At 41.8% G+C, this 19812-nt stretch overlaps 1 protein-coding gene and 1 pseudogene across 2 annotated transcripts; one reads left to right on the top strand and one right to left on the bottom strand.

Annotated features, from left to right (window-relative positions):
* Nucleotides 1-1240: 1240 nt before the first annotated feature.
* LOC143576368 (phosphoribulokinase, chloroplastic-like) lies at nt 1241-12827 on the top strand (annotated as a pseudogene). Its single transcript, XR_013142932.1, has 5 exons — nt 1241-2008; nt 2253-2337; nt 2443-2527; nt 12233-12477; nt 12574-12827. The product of XR_013142932.1 is annotated as a phosphoribulokinase, chloroplastic-like (transcript).
* Nucleotides 12828-13539: 712 nt separating this feature from the next.
* On the bottom strand, nt 13540-18604 carry LOC143576367 (plastidal glycolate/glycerate translocator 1, chloroplastic-like). Its single transcript, XM_077060467.1, has 8 exons — nt 18478-18604; nt 18000-18315; nt 16882-17143; nt 16675-16790; nt 15785-15894; nt 14967-15144; nt 14767-14896; nt 13540-13930 (listed from the first exon to the last, which is right to left on the bottom strand). The coding sequence occupies exons 1-8, from the start codon at nt 18529-18531 to the stop codon at nt 13780-13782; spliced, it is 1317 nt and encodes a 438-aa protein (XP_076916582.1). The 5' UTR covers nt 18532-18604; the 3' UTR covers nt 13540-13779.
* Between the last annotated feature and the right edge of the window lie 1208 nt (nt 18605-19812).

The following is a 19812-nucleotide window of genomic DNA, read 5'->3' as shown; positions in this document are numbered from 1 at the left end:
TTTAGGGATGAAGTGATGGTAGAAATCGTTGTATTAGATTGGTTAGGGGTTTCAATATTGGAGGAAGGAGATGAAGATAAAAAAGGGGACGATAGTAGGTATAGTATCCGTATATGAGATGTTATAACCCGTGTGACTGGGTCAGACCGGGTTAAATTAATGAGAGGCTTCTATTCAGAAATTAAGCAATTTGGTGGCTTTAAAGAGGACGAGGAGTGACGCAAGAGCGACACATAAAATTTTATAATAGACAATTATATAGATAAGTTAGACATAGATGATAATATATATGATTAATATTTCTCTCATAAAAAGTATTATAAATGTAAAAAAAATAATTATTATATTTCGTACCAAATAAATTATTTATAAGTTTTAATAATAAAAAACTAAGAACCCATATTAAAAAACATATATTTATGAAAGAACTCAGTTTTTAATAAAATTTATATCGAAATGTTCAGAGAAAAAAAGTTAACTCATTACGGTTCGTGTCCTTTTTTTAGTTTTTAACACCAAAGCCACCACCAAGCCACAACCTCTCAATCTTCAAAGGGCGTTAGCTCATTGAGCGCAGAACCTTTCCACTCTTTGAGTGGGGCTGGGGGTTCACTACTCTCCACCAATCATATGCAAACATGCACACATTTATTTTTTTCTTTTATTTAGATATTAGTTAAACCATAACGTGTAAAAAGCGTGTTAGTTAAAACAATTGTCTACGTGACAATAACGTGGTGGGACGTTATGCACATTTTAATTAGCCCGTGATGCATAGTCTAAATATACCAAACAAGATTATAAAACCTATTAGCAATATTCTATATGTCTGAATATTTTTCAACAGCTAAAAACGCACCTTTTAATTTTTATTAAATCACCTTGCCTATGTTTAAACAAGCCCATGCGGCTAATTGTTTGAATAAATCACTATAGAACATATAATGTAACATATAATGTCTATGAAATCAATGTTGACCAAAGTCAAAAGGAAACACCTTAATTTGCAACTTGTACCTATCACTTTAAAGGTTTAAAGGTCGTCTATAATTGTGAATGCAAAGATGAGTTGATGGTTGGCAAATAAAGACCCAAAGCTGTATTCCACACAAACTACCCTCATCTTAAATCAACCATTACATTAATGCCACATGGCTTGAAAAATATCCAAACTGCAACAAACAACCACCAAGCTTCTTCATGCAAACTACCATCACAAATGCCACCTCATCCTCTTTTTTTTTTTTTTTTTTTTTTTAAAGGCATGACTAAAATGCCCTCAAACATTCAACTTGAGGGGTAAGCTACAACTTGTAACTTGTGGACTTGTGCTACTCTAGAAGTACTATTTTCTGTATCTCACAAAAACTATCACTTGGGAACAAAATGACCAAAAACCCATTTGCATTAACTCAATAAAACCCAATACTTTTTTTCTAAACTTCAAACATTTAGAAAGAGAGGAAATGGCAATGTCCACAGTGTACACAGTCCAATCTCTCAACTCAACATGCTCAATCTCAACACCAACAAAATCCCACTTAGCAATTCACCAAAAACAAGTATTGTTCTATAGTAACAAGACCAAAAGGGACATTGTAAGAGGTGGTGCCATAAGATGTTCCGGGGACACAATAGTAATTGGACTGGCAGCCGACTCGGGGTGTGGGAAAAGTACATTCATGAGGAGGTTAACTAGCGTGTTTGGCGGGGCAGCGGAGCCACCAAAGGGAGGCAATCCGGATTCAAACACACTCATAAGTGACACAACTACGGTTATATGTTTGGATGATTATCATTCGTTGGATAGAACCGGGAGGAAAGTCGAAGGGGTGACCGCACTAGATCCGAGGGCCAATAACTTTGATCTAATGTATGAACAAGTTAAGGCTTTGAAAGATGGTATTGCTGTTGATAAGCCTATTTATAACCATGTTAGTGGTCTTTTGGACCCTCCTGAGCTCATTAAGCCACCTAAGATCCTTGTCATTGAAGGTTTGCACCCAATGTAAGTGGAGTAACTATTTAATGCTTTTTGGCATATTAATACTTCAAAGTTACAAATGTGCATAAATATATACTTTTTAACTATAAAACATGATCCTTAGTCCTTGGGTACATATATCATTTCTTCTTTTACTTAAATTTGGATGGCAAGAAAGCAATTGATAATATAACTCACTTGTGACTAATAATAAAAGACAAATAAATTTAAAATAATAATAATAATTTTTTTGTTCCGGTATATGTAGGTACGATCAGAGAGTAAGAGACCTCTTGGACTTCAGTATCTACTTGGACATCAGCAACGATGTTAAGTTCGCATGAAAAATTCAGGTATTGTATAAAGTCTAGATAATCATAATTAGTTTCAAATGCAAATCCAAACACCTTCTTAAATTATTATTCATATCCTAAATAATCTATTTCCACGATTTGTAGAGAGACATGGCAGAAAGAGGGCACAGCCTTAAAAGTATCAAAGCTAGTATTGAAGCCAGAAAGCCAGATTTTGATGCTTATATTGGTAACATACTCAATTATACATAACCTCAAAAACTTGTAATAAAATTATGTATATTCTTACCTCCTTCTTAACTAATAAACAAGTCGGCTGGTTCGACCAGTTTGAGACTTCAAATAGTTTTCTTTTACAGTTTAACGGTCCACCTAACAACTCGTAACCAGCCATTTAACCTTTTTTTTATCTTTTACATTTAAATAATATGCAGTCATCTATGTTTACTATGACCATGAACTTTTAAAATACTTATTATAAACTTCCAATATTGAGGATTGAAGAAACACTAATTGATCCCGGGCAGATTATGGACAATCTGGGGGTTAAATAGATGTTTCCCACGAGGGGTTAGATCCGGCGAAGATGGTTCTTCCGATGACCTTTCCAAGGTGTTGGAGTATTTATAGCCGAAGGTAGGTTTCCAAGCAGGTACAGCCGGCTGAATAGTGTTCCTGTTCTGCCAACTGTGGGCTACGCACATGCCATGCTGGTGGTTGGTGGGTAGGCAGCGGCTGATAGTGACCAGGCCGGCTGTGTACTATTCCTGTTCCACCAACTGCAGGCTATGCACGTCCTCCGACAGGTTGGTGAGTAGGCAGCGGCTAATAGTGACATACAGTACAAGAGCGTGCTGCTCGTCATACTGTTGTCAGTGAGCTGTCGTGTCTTTGGTCAGATCTTTTGTCCATACCTCGTCAGGTACAGTACAAAAGATCCTCCAGTATCGTACGGACTGGCTTATTTGGGCGGGAGTTTTCCTGGCTTTGTGCGGGAGTGTTCCCGGCTTGCTCACTCCTTCTTCAGGTGACATTACTGAATTATTTAAGAGTTAAGTGCCTTGTGCGTGTAGCCTTGCTGCGCGGGTAGCCTTCCCTGATGGCTAGTATCCGTTGCTGCGGGAACAGGCGGAGTACGTCGACCATTGGGAGGCTTTTCCTGCGGGAACAGCTTGCGTACTGCGCGTAAGGATGTCACGTCTCTGAGCATGGTGGGTCCTGCGGATCCAGTTGGTTTCTGCGCAGACGTCTCTCTTCAAGGTGAGTTGCGAGTTTAGCCTTTGCGCAGACGTCCCTGTTGAAGGTGAGTCTTGCGGGTTCAACTGCGCAGACGTCCCTCTTTGAGGTGAGTCTTGCGGGTCCAACTGGGCTCTGCTGGGACCTACCTCTTCAAGTCCCCCCAGTCCAATGTTCTTCTCATGAATTGTTAATAAGTGAGGTGAACTTTTGGACTTAAGCAAAGGGTTTTGAAAAGGGTTTAGTTTTAAGGTTTTCCATGGGGATTCTTCCCGCGGAAGTCCTGATGTCACGTGCAGAAATTCCCGACTTTTCTGCTTGATCTTTGGGTATGATGCGGGTAGGTCTGTAACCTCCTCGCAAGTCAGGAGCGTTGAGTTCCACTTGTATAGATTTTCCATGAGGTTTTGGTAGTTTTGGACATAGTGATCAATTATGTTTAAACAACCAATTCCATCTTGGAGCTTCAAACAATCTAGTTCTCGACGTTCCCGCTATGCGGGGATGTTATTCCCGTTTCCGCGAGCATGGCCCAGAAGATCCTTCTTGGTTTCAATTCCCTGCGGAGTGCTAGGTATGTGAAGGGTTTCGCCTTGACACTGTACCCGCACTCGTCTTATAGTTACTTTACTTCCAAGGTATTCCTGGCTTCAATTCCCTGCGGGTGCTAAGTATGTGAAGGGTTTTTCCTTGACACTGTACCCGCACCCGTCTTATAGTTACTTGTTTGTCGAGGTATTCTTGGCTTCAATTCCCTGCGGGTGCTAAGTATGTGAAGGGTTTTGCCTTGACACTGTACCCGCACCCGTCTTATAGTTACTTGGTTGCAAAGGTAAGGGGTATAATCCCGCTTACTTTTGAATCTTTTTGAAATTCGAAGAGTTGGTGAAAGGATAAGAACAGTCCAAACTGTTGAAACGTCGTCCGACGGTTTCTTCTGACAGTGTCAGGACGTACAGGAAGTTATGACGACGTGACAGTATATGGTCATTCCAGACGCTTTTTCAGGCACGTGGGCGCGAGTTTTCGGGCGCGTGGCCGCGAAGTTTCCGGCACGCGTCCTGTCAACAGCTGTTGCGAGCTTGCTTTTTCCACGTGTCATAGTTTCATTGCACCAGCGATTTCTCTCTCTTCCGCATTAAATTCATCGCATATATTGCGATGAGTATATAAAGGTGGAGAGAGTGCATCTTAATCCACACTTTCACTTCTTTCTTCTTCAAGCGATTTCCGGCGAATACTCTAACCTTTCTGTCGAGCATTCTCCTGAAATCGTTGCCTTTCATCCTTCCAGAATGTCTTCTTCCCATGATGTTGAGGCTACTGCCGAGGAGTCTGACATGTTCGTCGAGAATCCGTCGTCCACTTCTGATAAGGACGATAAGAGTACTGCTGGCGAGTGCCAGTGTGCTCTTCCCGTCGGCCAATATCAGTATATCGTCAGGAAGTTCATGCTCGAGCCTTTCGAGCCTGAGTTTCCTGAGCCACACCAAACGGTGTATGATGCCCCCAAGGGCAAAATAGGGGTGTATGCTGCATTCTTCATCTATGGGAATCTCAGGTTCCCATTGACGAAGTTTGTATACCGTGTTCTGGAGAGACACGGTGTGCACCTGACGGAGGTACACCCAATGGCGATCGCAAAGATCCGCCATTTTGAATGGGTGTGCCTCATTCTGGGCGTGGAGCCCCATGTCGACCGCCTGATGACCTTCTATTCCTGGAGGTGCATCCAGGGGTGGTATACCTTGGTCAATCGGATCAAGGGTCTGAAGATCTGCGCAACCGAGCGCAGTCTTCGGTCTTGGAAGCGGGAGTTCTTCTATATCTCCGCTCGCGTCGTCCCGATAGCGATGACCTTTAAAAACGGGAGAGCTCTCCCGAACCTTCACGCCTCCAACTATGAGGAGGCGGAATGGTTCGCCAAGATTTCCCGGATCCAGTCTCCGGTTTACCGCTTTGCAGAGTCCCGGATGGTGATGCTCGGGATGAGCCGAGTGTGGAAGAATGCTGCGGCGGAGGCGCCGCAGATTCCCATCATCCTTGAATACGGTTTGAACTCTATCCCTCACGGTATGCTTCACATCTTTTTGCTGATTTAGGGTTTTTCCGCTAAACTGTTTTTTCTTTTTTCAAAGGGAAACGATTTGCAATCGCTTCTGTACCCGCGGGAAGCTGATGGTCCCGCTCGGATGGGTACCCGTGCTCTTGATGAGAACGAGTTGCCCATCTTGGAGCAAACGAGGGATTGGTTTGTGGAGGTCTACCCGCCGGGCCACCCGATTCTGAGCGCCACGCGGCCAGGTAAGGAGTTATTTAACCCTCGCCCTCTCAATGCTGAAACCTCTGCCGGAATTCCTCTAATTCTGTCATCTTCTGATGAGGAATCCGCAGACGGTCCTTTCTTGACGCGGAAGAAGAAGGCTGTTGGCGGAAAGGGCAAGGCGAAGGTTGCCTCCACCGCCGATCAGGGGAACCGGTCAAACTCGGAGACCGAGAGCGAGGAGGCGGCGGGGAACCCAGGTGGTGTTGAGACCACTGCTCCGGAGGCTGAGACGGCTGTCACCTCCGAGCAGCTCAGGACGACGACGGTGACCGGTATGAAGAGGCCGGCTCCATCGGGTTCGTCCCCGCCCGTTCGCACCTTCAAGCTCAAAAGGACCCGTAAGTACAAACTTCCTTTACTTTTAACTTCATATCTTTCCGCTATTATACTTATATATCTTCTTTGTGCAGGCGTGGATGCTACCGCATTCCAGGGTGGAGCGGGGAGGGGCACCTCCGGACCCATGACGGTAGGCTTGGTCAACCTACCTGAGGCGATGACCCAGGCGACTGCGCCTGCTTCAGTTGGTTCAGTTGCTCACCCGGTTGAGCCAACTGTTCCAACTGTGACGATGTCTCCGCCGGCTGTCAGTGCCATATTCACTGATTCCTTCACTGAGCCGGCGGTGAGTGTTTCTGTGGATTCTTCCACAGCCGCGGCCGCGGCTGTGAGTTCACCTCCGGTGAGTTCACCTCCGTTGGTTTCTACCACGGCGGCCTCCGCTATGCCTCCTCCGGCGCCGGCGACTACGGCCGGTCCTTCAGGTATGTCCGGGGTTGGGGCGTCAAGCCAATCTCTGCCTCCTTCCCATCTGCCTGACCTCTTGGATGGATATCCGTTAGGTTCGGGTGATGGGTTTGGCGGCTACAGGCCTGTCGTCGACCCTACAGGTGCGTAGGGTTATTTTGGCCTTTTATTATTTCTATATATATTTTTTTTATCATCTTTTCCTAACTGCTTTTTGCTTTTGCAGTGTCGGATTCCAATGAAGTGTATGTTCCACGATGGAACATCCGCCGAGGAACAACCCTTCGGACGCCTGTAGAATGCGTCGAGTGGGCGCGCCACGCCGCCCCAAGGGGGGCGCTGGGGGAAGCAATGTCAAGCTACCAGGAGGGTAGGTTGACAAATGAGCTCCGGATTCTCCTAGCCTGGATGCAGCCGCGCGTCGAGCTACTTTGTCGTGAAAACGACAAGTTAAAGGCAGCTCGGATCCAAGAAGTAGCTCAGGCGCGGGCTGTCCGAGAGGAGAACAGGAGGCTCTCCGCTGTTGCTGCGGAGAAGGAGAAGGCCTTCAAGGCTCTTGAGGTTGAAGTTCAGGCCCGTCTCGAGGCCCGTTCCAAGGCTGCCCAAGCTGTTAACGAACAGCTTCGGCTGGCTAAGGAAACTGCACGGAACGCAACTGAGAGGGCCACCAAGGCTGAAGCTGTTGCTGAGCCTCTACGCCTCGAGAATGAGGAACTTAAAGCCAAACTAGAGAGGCTCCAACAGGCTCATGATGCCTTGGCCATGGAAGACGCCAAGAAGCTCCAAGAGATCTTGGACCAGAGGGGCGTGCTTGACCATACTGAGCGTAAGCTTAAGGGCGTCGAAGAGGCTGCGGCTACAGAAGTGTTGTTTGCCAACCTTAACAAAAGTGAAGCCGAACACGCCCGTAACCAAGCTCAAGCTGCCCTCCAGGAGGCTCTGGTTACCAAGGAATGGCTTCTACGAGAAGCGTTGTCACAGGTAAGCTTAGCTTCATAATGTCTTCACGCTTTTCTTTATACTTAGAAAAGGTTTTGATACTTGTATTTTTGTTTTGTAGGTTGTGCATCGGGTCTTCACGGACACATCATACGACGATGCCATGAGCGCAGCCCTCAACGCTTCTCATGAGGATGGGGAAAAGGCTGGCTTCCTGCTTGGTCTAGGGTTCGTTGAGAAGGGCATCCCGCCTTCCAACTTCCCTTTATATGATGTGGATACTGAAGCTGCTTATGACCAAGCAGTGAACCAGTATGCTGCCTTCCCGCATCCAGTGGTGGAGACGGTGAACGAAGTTGCTGCTGCTGATGATGGGTTAACCATTCTCAAGACCTTTCTTGAACCGCCACAGCCAAGTGATGGTGTGGGTACAAGTGGGTTTGGAGGGAGTGGTCCTGAAGCTTGAACCTTTAGATCCCTTCCCACTGTTAGGATAGGTTTACATTGTATAGATTTATATTCTTGTAGGCGGGTAGATACCCGGCCATTCTTGTAATACTTGAATTATTATGAAATATAAATCTTTGTGCGGGTAGGACCGCTACTTTCACTGGATGTCTTGCTTTATAAACGTTATATGACTTGCTCATGCATACTTTAGTTTAAATTAGCAACCTCCCAAGTGTTCTGAATAAGTTAACCTTTGAAGGTGGTAGATAATAGGTTGAAGTTTTGCTTCCTCCTTCGTGATTGTGCGGGTAAGACCGTCACGTGAACTTAGTAGGATGGCTAAACTTTACCTATATCTGACCTGCGTGGAGGTTTTCCTCATCTTTTCCTTAAAAATTTTCTAAGTGTTTAGAATAAGTTAACCGTTCGACGCGCAGTTGTCAATAGGTTAGTTCGGTTTCCTCTATCATGCTTTGTGCGGTTAGGACCGGTACTTTCATTTAGTGGGATCACCAAACTTTACCTATGACTGACCTGCGTGAAGGTTTTCCGTTTATTGTGTTTACGCGGGTTTTGCCGCCGTCCACACGCAACGATTTCTTTACACTTATGCGGTGAAAACCGGCATCAGCGTTTTGAATAAATTAACCGTTCGACGCGCGGTTGTCAATAGGTTAGTTCGGTTTCCTCTATCATGATTTGTGCGGGTAAGACCGTCACTTTCATTTAGTGGGATGACCAAACTTTACCTATGACTGACCTGCGTGAAGGTTTGCCGTTTTTTGTGTTTATACGGGTTTTGCCGCCTTCCACACGCAACGACTTCTTTACACTTATGCGGTGAAAACCGGCATCAGCGTTTTGAATAAATTAACCGTTCGACGCGCGGTTGTCAATAGGTTAGTTCGGTTTCCTCTATCATGATTTGTGCGGGTAAGACTGTCACTTTCATTTAATGGGATGACCAAACTTTACCTATGACTGACCTGCGTGAAGGTTTGCCGTTTTTTGTGTTTATGCGGGTTTTGCCGCCTTCCACACGCAACGACTTCTTTACACTTATGCGGTGAAAACCGGCATAGTGTAGAAATAAGTATAAATGTAAGACCATCAGCGTCAATGTGATAAGGAGAATCATTTCCATTAGAAGTGGCTCTGGGCCTTTTCTTTTACAAGTTTGGAATTGATCTACATGCAGACTGTGTAATTGAGCTCCCTTCCATGTTCTTGGGAGTGTCATCGAGCCTTTCGAGCCGATATGCACTTGGTTCAGAATCTCGTTGTTTACGCAGTATGTAGTCTCCGACATTGAAGCTGCAGTTTTATTCGTGTTTTCCCCAACTGGGGTTCTACACGCATTAGCCTGCTCAGCGTTCATTACGCCACGAGGTGCATGAGCGTCCCATCTCTGACAAATGCTTCGACGATGTCCTTCAAGTCTACGCATTCCTCGGTGTTGTGGCCTCTTGTCCTGTGGAAGTCACAGAATTTGCTCTGATCAGCGTTGTGACGCTCTCGGATTATTGGAGCCTTTGGCCATGGGAGTCTCTCGGTGTCGAATATCTCGGTGACGCTTTTGGTGAGTGGCGTCCATCTGGAGTTCCGGTTTGACGACGGCATGTTATCCTTTCCGCCTAACCGAGGGTGCGAGCCGGATGAGGTGTCAAAGTTTACCCTTGACTGCCAAATGCCTAGCTTCCTCTTTTTGTTTAGTCGGGCGGTAAGGACGTTGTTTTCTCTTGTTTTCTGGGTGTAGAGGTTTGTGCTTTGGGGAAGATCTCTACCCAGTTGCTTTTCCGTTTCCGCGAAGCGTTTAGTTGCTGTCATGATGGCATCCCATGTGGATGGCATGCCATCTTTACCCGTTAAGGTGCGGATGAGCTCTGGGTCTTTTGTGCCCTGGATGAAAGCAGCGCGAACAAGATCTTCGCTAATATTACCCAGACTTAGCTTCTTTGAGTTGAAGCGAGTGATGAAGTCTAGCAAAGATTCATCTTCCTCTCGAATGCAATTGAGGATTGTCCATTGCTCTTCGGTATACTTTCTTTGTTGGCTGAAGTGTTGGCTAAACTTCTGTTGGAAGTCTGCCCAATCGTAGATGTGGTGGACCGGTAGACGGTCGAACCACGCTCTGGCTGCTCCAACCAGCGTCATATGGAACATATAACACCACGTGGGTTCCGTCCAGTTATTGACGGTTGCCCCCACTATGAATCTGTTCAAATGATCGTCTGGGTCAGATATACCATCATAGGTGCCGATGTTTGACATCTGTTTGGCACTTCTTGGGGCGATTGCTTCCGCAATGTCCCTTGCAAACTTGGAGGTTCCCGCATTTGCAGCGGTTGGTCTGAAGGTTTTAGAGAAGTCACGTGGGTTTCCACCCGCGTTTTTTGGTTTGAAGGTTTCTCCAAAATTCCTTCTCGGTTGGAAGTCCGTTTCCTTACGCTTCCCTTTCGCCCTATGGCGAGGGTTTGCGTCTGTGTCGGATTCCTCCGAATCATCGTCCAAGTACTCGCACTCATTGCTCATGTTGAGCTGTTGAGTGCTTCCGAATTCGTCAGCCTGTTGGAGTGAACGCAAGCGTTCATCCAACTCAGCTTGGAATTCCCTTTGACGTTTTTCCGCCCACGCTTTAACTTGTTCAAGTGTTTGGCGGGGGGGGGGCCTCGTCTGTTGTCTTTCCACCTGGGTATCAATGAATCCCAGGGGAGGATTGTTTACTACACTTGCCCCGGCTCGGGTAACCGGGGTAGTGTTCTTAAAATTTACTGCACTTGCCTCGGCTTGGGTAACCGGGGTAGTGTTCGTAAAATGTGTGTATTCGCCGGTGTTCCCCCCAGTAGCTGGGGTTGTGGTTACCGGGGTTTCTTGGTCATTCGCTGGCTTTGGCAACGGAGTAACCTTAACCATCTTTTCGGAGGTTTTGAAAAAACTGAATAAATTAGTTCTAGCTTTTATGCACGGATGGTGCCAATGAAGAAACACTAATTGACCCCGGGCAGATTATGGACAATCTGGGGGTTAAATAGATGTTTCCCACGAGGGGTTAGATCCGGCGAAGATGGTTCTTCGTATGACCGTTCCAAGGTGTTGGAGTATTTATAGCCGAAGGTAGGTTTCCAAGCAGGTACAGCCGGCTGAATAGTGTTCCTGTTCTGCCAACTGTGGGCTACGCACATGCCATGCTGGTGGTTGGTGGGTAGGCATCGGCTGATAGTGACCAGGCCGGCTGTGTACTATTCCTGTTCCACCAACTGCAGGCTATGCACGTCCTCCGACAGGTTGGTGAGTAGGCAGCGGCTAATAGTGACATACAGTACAAGAGCGTGCTGCTCGTCATACTGTTGTCAGTGAGCTGTCGTATCTTTGGTCAGATCTTTTGTCCATACCTCGTCAGGTACAGTACATAAGATCCTCCAGTATCGTACGGACTGGCTTATTTGGGCGGGAGTTCTCCCGGCTTTGTGCGGGAGTGTTCCCGGCTTGCTCACTCCTTCTTCAGGTGACATTACTGAATTATTTAAGAGTTAAGTGCCTTGTGCGTGTAGCTTTGCTGCCCAGGTAGCCTTCCCTGATGGCTTGTATCTGCAGCTGCGGGATCAGGCAGAGTACTTCACCATTGGGAGGCTTTTCCTGCGGGAACAGCTTGCGTACTGCGCGTAAGGACGTCACGTCTCTGAGCATGGTGGGTCCTGCGGGCCCAGTTGGTTTCTACGCAGACGTCCCTCTTCAAGGGGTTGCGAGTTTAGCCTTTGCGCAGACGTCCCTGTTGAAGGTGAGTCTTGCGGGTTCAACTGCGCAGACGTCCCTCTTTGAGGTGAGTCTTGCGGGTCCAACTGGGCTCTGCTGGGATCTACCTCTTCAAGGATACATAATGAAAAAAAAAGTATACGTTATCATATAACTTATAATCAAATTATCTATATATTATTATTCTCTCTTTCAAAAGTTATATGCAATTCGGCTGGTTCCGTCAGTTTAAGATTCACATGGTTCACTTTTAGCAGTTTAACGGTTACAGTTTGGAAGTTGGAACTTAGAACCATCCGTTTAACATTTTTAATTTTTCCATTTTTAATAATATGTGGTTATATATTTGTATTAAATTCAAAAACAATCTTTACCTTATTGGTTCACTGGTCGGACTGGATCTAAAAAGCCGGATGACTTCATATAGAGAATTATCAATTATGTGAATCCGTTTTGAATACCTTTTTCATTTCATGTTTGCAGACCCGCAAAAGCAATATGCAGATGCAGTTATAGAAGTGTTGTCTACACAGCTAATACCAGATGACAATGAGGGGAAGGTGCTAAGAGTGAAGTTGATTATGAAAGAGGGAGTCAAATACTTCAACCCGGTTTACTTGTTTGATGAAGGCTCCACCATCGAATGGGTCCCGTGTGGAAGGAAGCTCACTTGTTCTTATCCTGGTATCAAGTTTTCATATGGCCCGGATTCTTACTACGGTCATGAGGTAATTCCACTTATTATTATTATCTTTGAATTGATATAGGTAGATTAATGTTATTTTATCTCTAACGAGTCATACTGAAATTTCCTTTAATTTTAGGTGTCAGTGTTGGAGATGGATGGTCAATTCGATAGACTTGATGAGTTGATCTATGTCGAGAGCCAATTGAGCAACATCTCCACCAAATTCTATGGAGAAATAACCCAGCAAATGTTGAAGCATGCAGACTTCCCGGGCAGCAACAATGGCACGGTCTCTTCCAAACCATTGTTGGTTTGAAAATCCGAGATCTCTTTGAACAAATCACTGCCAGCAAGGCCGCGGCTCCACTGGAAGCCACAAAAGCTTAAACCCCAAAGAAACAAACTTTCACGCGTCTTACACTCGCATATGTATTTAGTTTCATTTGTTTTTATCAGGATCTGTGTTAATACAGGGAATCTAATTCTTAAATGAAATCTTGAGATCACAAAAAGTCACTTCCATTATCAAGATTACTGCAAATTCCAGTTTTGGATTCACAAAAACACAAGCTTTTTCACAGTTTTATAGATGAGATCCTTCATTGTTACAAAGTTGTATTTGTTTGGTTTCATTATCAAGTTATATATTAATCTGAATCTTTGAACATGAATATATGCATAGCCACATTCATGAAATAATAATAATAATAATAATAATAATAATAATAATAATAATAATAATAATAATAATAATAATATTTTATGAAGGATATTTTATTAGTTTTATGTTAACGTAACATATAAATTTACAGAGCTAGCGAATTGGACTGAAATGACAAAAAAAATGAAACCATGGTGACGAAAATGCTTAAACAAACTTTTTTTTGACGAAGATGACAAAAGTGACCAAACCACATGGACAATTTTGGCAGTTTACTCTATATTAAATTCGATTTCTAAGGACCAAGAACAGAGTCAAGAATACATTCAAACTCATTCAAAATCAAATTCATTAACATATCAAACAAAAAGGATTTAAATTTTAGTTATATCAAATTCTCAACAACAAATTGATCATAAAGTAATAACAAATTCAAAACTGAAATCGAGAAATGCTAGTTATCAATACCAATAGTTGAATCTTAAATTCTAAATATTGTAGTGAAAATAGTTAAATATAAATAAAACCTTAAAACAACTTAAAGATTGGTGCTTTATGAACACACCAATATCATAACTTAATGATTAATATACAAAAAATGAGATCCAGTTATCAAAATGCAATACAATGTGGGCATTTACAGAAATTGAAAAGGATGCAAGAAAAATGACCCGACTCATGTCAGCCGACGATAGCAAGCAAGCTCTGTCGAACCAGTGGGACCGAGCAAACGAGTGAACCGAAAATACCCGTTAGACCGTATGCAATGGCACAAAATGGCAGGGCCTCGGGTTCTTTTGCTGACAAAGCAGCGGTTCCTAATCCATGTGCACTGTAACAATCAACATAAGTTCCAAATTAGGCGCAAACCATGGTGTAAAACCATATAAAGAAGCTCAAAATAGATTGCAATTTTGACCCATTTGTTTAGGAATGGGTTGACACGGGTTCTTGTTAAGTTTAGCTACAATGGAACGGGGTCAAAGAGGTTAAAAGCTACTTTTAATCAGGGGTGTTCATTGAATCGTATTCGGGTTATTCGAATTTGAAAACTTTTAAAATGAATTCGAATGTGATCCAAGTTTGAATAAAACTCGCAAAAACCGATTCGAATAAGCTTTAACTGAATTCGGTTCTAACTTAAAAAAACTAAATTACAAAAATAAAGTCAAAATTATCAAATAAAAAAAATCCTTAAACTAATATCTAGTTGAATATGATATAAAAAAAAAACTTGGACACAGAACCAAAAAGCTGAATATTATATAAAAGAAATAACACACACACACACACACACACACACACGTATTTGGAATGTATTCAAATCAAATCGGTTCACAATATTTAAGACCGAATTGAGTTAGAAATTCGGTTCAAGGATTTGATTCTAATAACTTGAAATTCGGATCCAAATTCGTTATACAAACTCCGTTCATTTCGAATTTTGGGCTATTCGAGTCAAATTCAAATAACAAGCCCCCTACTTTGGATTCAACTTCCTAAGTTGTTTTCCAGACACTTGAATCTATTGTAATAAAATTGTCCACCCGACCCAACACCTACGTGTTCTAGCTAAACTTAAAATAACCGGTTTCGACCATGTACCCGACCTTTCTGACACACCTATTTTACCACCTGTACAAAAATGTCAACAAAAGTCAACGATACCTAGACGCAGTTGCTATTCCACGAGCAATAGGATCATCAAATTTGAGCTTATCAAGAACTGCTTGAACAAAGTTTGCTCCAATAAGACCAGTCAACACAACAGCAGCAGCAGTCAATGATGAATTGACACCTACAATGAATACAAATGACACATAATAAACAGACAACCGACAACATGTTTGAAGTGAAGCTTAACTAACCTTCAAAAAGTGAGACAATGCTGAGTGCAAGAGCCACAGTGATGCATCTAGGTAGAATTGATATGGTTAAAGTTGGCTCTAACCCAATAAATCGACCCATAAACGCGGTCGAATACAAAGAGAATAAAGTTGCTACTGTGATTGATGTAAAGATCTCGGCCGCGTGACGTTTAACAAGCTGCCAAAATTAACAGAAAACTAAAACATATCCTAAAAAAGATAGAACCTTTGTTTCCTTAAGTGAGATTTTAATTGAAGTAGTGTGATATTATGTATGTTAGTCTCAATTTGGCCTGTAAACGAATCGAACACTCAACGAATTCTTTGGAAGGAAGTCGTTTATGCATGTTTAGGAAGGAAGTCATTTATGTATGTTTATTTAGTAAAGGAACGAACACGAACAATTATTTTTGTTCATTTATTTAAACGAACAAACAAGAACACATGTCGTCTGCGTTCATTTAAGTTCATGAACACTCGCTTACGTTCGTTTGTTTTTGTTTGTTAAAGTTTGTTTAAGTTCGTTAGTTTGTATATTCATAAAAATTTAGGCCTATTACAAACTTACAATTCAGACTAGTTTTATAAAATTAAGATATCACCTATTACAATTTTGCCTAGTTTTATTATTATTTTTTTAAGTGCAGAATGCTCACGGTTACAAAATTCAGTTGTGTTCATTTGTTTGTGTCCATTTACGTTCTTGTTCGATCGTTTATTCGGTTAAAGTTACACGAACGAACATGGAGATGCCTCATTTGTGTTCATTCGTTTCGTTTACAAATTTATAATCTCAATTAATTGCATAGTCAGCTTACCTTTCTTTGTTTGAACATTGAGAAGGCAAAAGAGAGGATAACGGATCCCAAAAAGCCCATCAAAATGTCACCGGCTCCCGGGTTTGATGAGACTTTTGTAAGGTAATATCCTGCATAAGTTAATACAAAAGATTTTCCACAATGTTACCTTTTTGCCCTTAAACCAACACTAATACGGGTCTATGAGATTCCTTTATTTGTATAAACTGAAGGGTAAGCTAGGTATTTGAAAAAAATATAAACATTTTACTTGTAGTAACTGTTAAGTCTAATTTTGCAAACTTGAAGCATTATCCTTGCTAAATCATGAATTACCATTCTGCCCTTCTCACCTTTTCCATTTTTTTCTTTTTTGCGATTTTGTAAACTAAAGTTTAATTTTGGATTATCTATAACAAGTCAAATGAGTAAAGTTAATAATTAGCAAAAACGTAACCGAGTCAAATGGGTTGAAAGGAACGAAGGTCAGTCAAAGCGTATATTTATGCATTCAACCTGCTAACTCGCTTTCTTCTATGGGTGTGCATGAAACCGAGAAAACCGAACTGAAACAAAAGCCGACGGTTTGGTTTTTATAGTTTCATAAAACTGAACTTTCAGTTGGGTTTTGGTTTTATATTTTCATAAAACTAAATGATTTTCAAAAACTCAAAAATCGAAATTTTGGTTTGGGTTTAGCCGAAAACCGACCCACACTGACCCATGCACACCCTACTGTCTTCAAAACACCATTGCAATAAAATAGTATTTACACTCAAACTTACTGCAGTAATTATTCATAAAAAAAAAGAACAAAAAACTGTTTGCGGGTCAACCTGACCTGACTCAGCCCACCCATTTTGCCACCACTAGAGGCTATCAAATATACAAGAATCAAGTATAGGATATACCAAGAATTGGATAAAATCCCAACTTTGAAAAATATCCAAAAGCAAATGCAGCAAGATCGGCTGCTAATGCACAACAAATAATCGGGTGAAAAACCTTCTTCAAACCAGACGGTAACCTAATAACCATACATCAACCAATAAGAACCAATCAACAACAAACCCAATCAAACCTGAAACAGATATATGGTCGAGGAACATGAATCATACCCAGAACCAACGATGTACCCTATCACAGTAGATCCTAGCAAGAACGGTAAACATGTTCTAGCATTTGTTCCAAGTAATTCAGGGTACTTAAGGGCTGCAACAAATGATGCAACCGAAATCACACCCCATGCAGCCAACTCGAGTGAAGAAAAAGGTGACGGTTTTGCCATTGGTTCAGCGGGAATCATTTCGGTTTTCACCAGTTTTCTAACAGCTATAGCTGAATAGCCAGCAACTGCAAGTGAAGCTAACCACCCTCCAACTGTAAACAGCAAAGAAAAATGTCAAAGCTATGAGTTGGCTAATTGATAGAGTTTCACAAGAAATATTAGCATTCAGTGGTAGGGGTTTGCATGAGTCGGTAAGGGTCGGTTATGGGCTCAAACGCAAAACCAAAAATTCTGTTTTTGGGTTTCTGAAAACCATTCAGTTTCTTGGTTTTTGAAGACCGTCCGTTCAGCTTTGGGTTTTTTATAACCTTTCGGTTTTTGAAAACCGTTCAGTTTTTAGGGTTTTCAGTGAAAACCAATCGATTTTGGTTTTTTCGGTTTGCACATTGGGTTCGGTTCGGTTCGGTTTTGGTTTATTCGGTTTTGCCATTTGTGCTGGAAAGAAGGCCCAAAATAATGAATTTGGGGATGAAACTTTTAGTTTATTAATCAATAATCGATTAATAAACGTTTGGAGCTAAAAGTTTTGCCCTACACCATTTATTAACTTTTTATAATATACTTAACATTCAAATATAAAAATCATAATCCATAAATTCAATAACAAATTAACAATTATCAAAAGTCGCGTTTTTGGGTTCGGTTTTCTGTACATGCAAATCCGAAACCAAACCAGAATTCAGTTTTAAAAAAACATAAAAACCAAACGCCGGTTTTGGGTTAGGTTCGGTTATCTTGGTTATTTCGGTTACAGTTCGATTATTTCAGTTTAATGCACATGGCACACCCCAATTTAGAGGTGATAGAATGAGTCGGTTATTTCCCTAAAGCACAACTAACTTAACATATAACATATTATTCACCCCCGTTTTCTGTATCACGTTTAAAATGTGCAGCATAAATATAAACTTTAGATATAAAGAAGCAAAAACAAAAACATGAAAGTACCTAAAATCAAGCAGATTTTAGCCCCTGAAGCTGCAGGGACATCTTGAACAGCAAGTGGCAAAATTACCAAAGACGGGACATAAAACAAAGGCAACCATCTTTGGATGAACAGAAGTGCGGGCTGAAAGAAGTCCATTAAAGCATTCGCAGCTGCTGGAACAGTAGCATCAAGAATCACAAGAACTGTGAATATGCAAAACATCCCAAACAGAGCACTTGGAAACTTAATTGCAGCTGCAACAAAAGCCTGTTTCAAGTACTTATCGGCTGCAAGTATGATCCCGAGCGAAACAACCAAATGCGCCACTCCCAATACCTAAAGAAATAGAAACAAAGTACCCATTTCACAAAATCATCCAAAACCTACAAAATTATGTTCAGTGTGGCATTTATTAAGTATATAACAATTTTATATATGTGTCATGTGATTAGTTGATATGTAAAAGTAACTTATGTAGAATTTGGCATTTGAACATACAGTTTGCAGTACATTAGATGTAACGCTAGTAGTATCTGATGGAGAAGATTTCATAACAAGTATCCGCTTGGAGTGAGTTCTTGGGTGCAAAAGCTTGAGCTGAGATTGGTAAACAGCAGAAAGTTGTGGAGTTTTGAGTGTGAGTGATGGGATTGCGTTGGGTTGATGTTGTTTTGAAGAGAATAATTTGATTGGGCGTTGATGGAGATAGCTCCAAGAAACAATGGAGGCGGTGGTAGCCATTGATTATTAGCTTGGTGATGATGATGATGATGATGATGATGATGAGGTGAAGAAGAAATCATTTTGGAGTTGGGATTGGATGGGAACAGGATCGTGTGGATGGTACAAGATTTGAGTGATGGAGATGAAAGTGAGTTGTGTGGACTTTTTTTAACTCTTTTAACATATTCTTTTCTTTTGTCAAATGTGGTAGTAACCCGAGTCGAGTCCGACTTCGACTAAGCTCAAGCTCGGCTTTAATAAAAATAGAATAATTTGAAAAAGATGATAAACAACCATAATATTAGAAGAAAGTTACAATTAAACACAATTTGTCTATTACAATAACACACAAAGATTTTGTTCATTTTAGAAGTGTTCTTATTGTGACATGTGCGAGAAGAAATTATAACAAATCACAAGTTTTCTTTTTTTAATTTCGGATTATTTAAGTTTATGTATAATATTAAAATATTATTTATATTGGAAGAATTAATTTGAGTTAGTAGAAAAATAATAATAATAATAATAATAATAATAATAATAATAATAATAATAATAATAATAAAAGGATGGTAGGCTAAAATAGATGGAATTGATCTTGGACTTATGATGAAGATGGACCTAAGGTCCATGGGCGTAAGGAAGTATAAATACCCCTTAAACCCTTAATCTTTTCCATATCCATCATTCTACACATTAGCCTACACCATCAAAAACACACATTTAAGCCAAACACTCTCTACACCATTCTAATCAACGATCCAAGAGCAACCAAAGGTAAGAAATCATTTATCTCAACTAACCTAACATTATAGAACCCGACACCGCAGCCCCAGGATGCCGAACGAGCCGGTTGGATCTAGATCTAGCTTTTATCGGGTGTTCAATCCATAAAAAAACGAGCTTAAGGGTCACCTTAGCTTGGAACCGGACCGTCCAAAGCTACATGAACCATAAACGATCAAAATCCGACCAATCGTGGTGGTTAGGGCGACTGACGGTGCCAGAATCGCAGAAAAACCCTAAAAACGCGTTAAAGATAAGCTGGCCTGTACATATCCGGCGGATAAGTGAGCAGCGTATATGTAGGTTTGCTTATATGGGCGCATA

The sequence above is a fragment of the Bidens hawaiensis genome, unplaced genomic scaffold (assembly GCF_021521415.1).
Source record: "Bidens hawaiensis isolate Kalapana, Puna unplaced genomic scaffold, B.hawaiensis_p1.1 tig00028082_1, whole genome shotgun sequence".
In the NCBI taxonomy this organism is placed as follows: Eukaryota; Viridiplantae; Streptophyta; class Magnoliopsida; order Asterales; family Asteraceae; genus Bidens; species Bidens hawaiensis.
The sequence above is the reverse complement of the archived record's forward strand: the minus strand, read 5'-3'. Positions and strand labels throughout refer to the sequence as shown.

Excerpts from the sequence above, each read along its gene's own strand:
- LOC143576367 (XM_077060467.1), bottom strand. The coding sequence starts at position 18,531 with ATGAAATCTTCTCCATCAGATACTACTAGCGTTACATCTAATGTACTG. Across the intron at positions 17,144-17,999 it reads TAAAATCTGCTTGATTTTAG|TTGGAGGGTGGTTAGCTTCA; the intron begins GTACTTTCATGT and ends TGCTGTTTACAG. Across the intron at positions 15,145-15,784 it reads CAATGTTCAAACAAAGAAAG|CTTGTTAAACGTCACGCGGC; the intron begins GTAAGCTGACTA and ends TAATTTTGGCAG.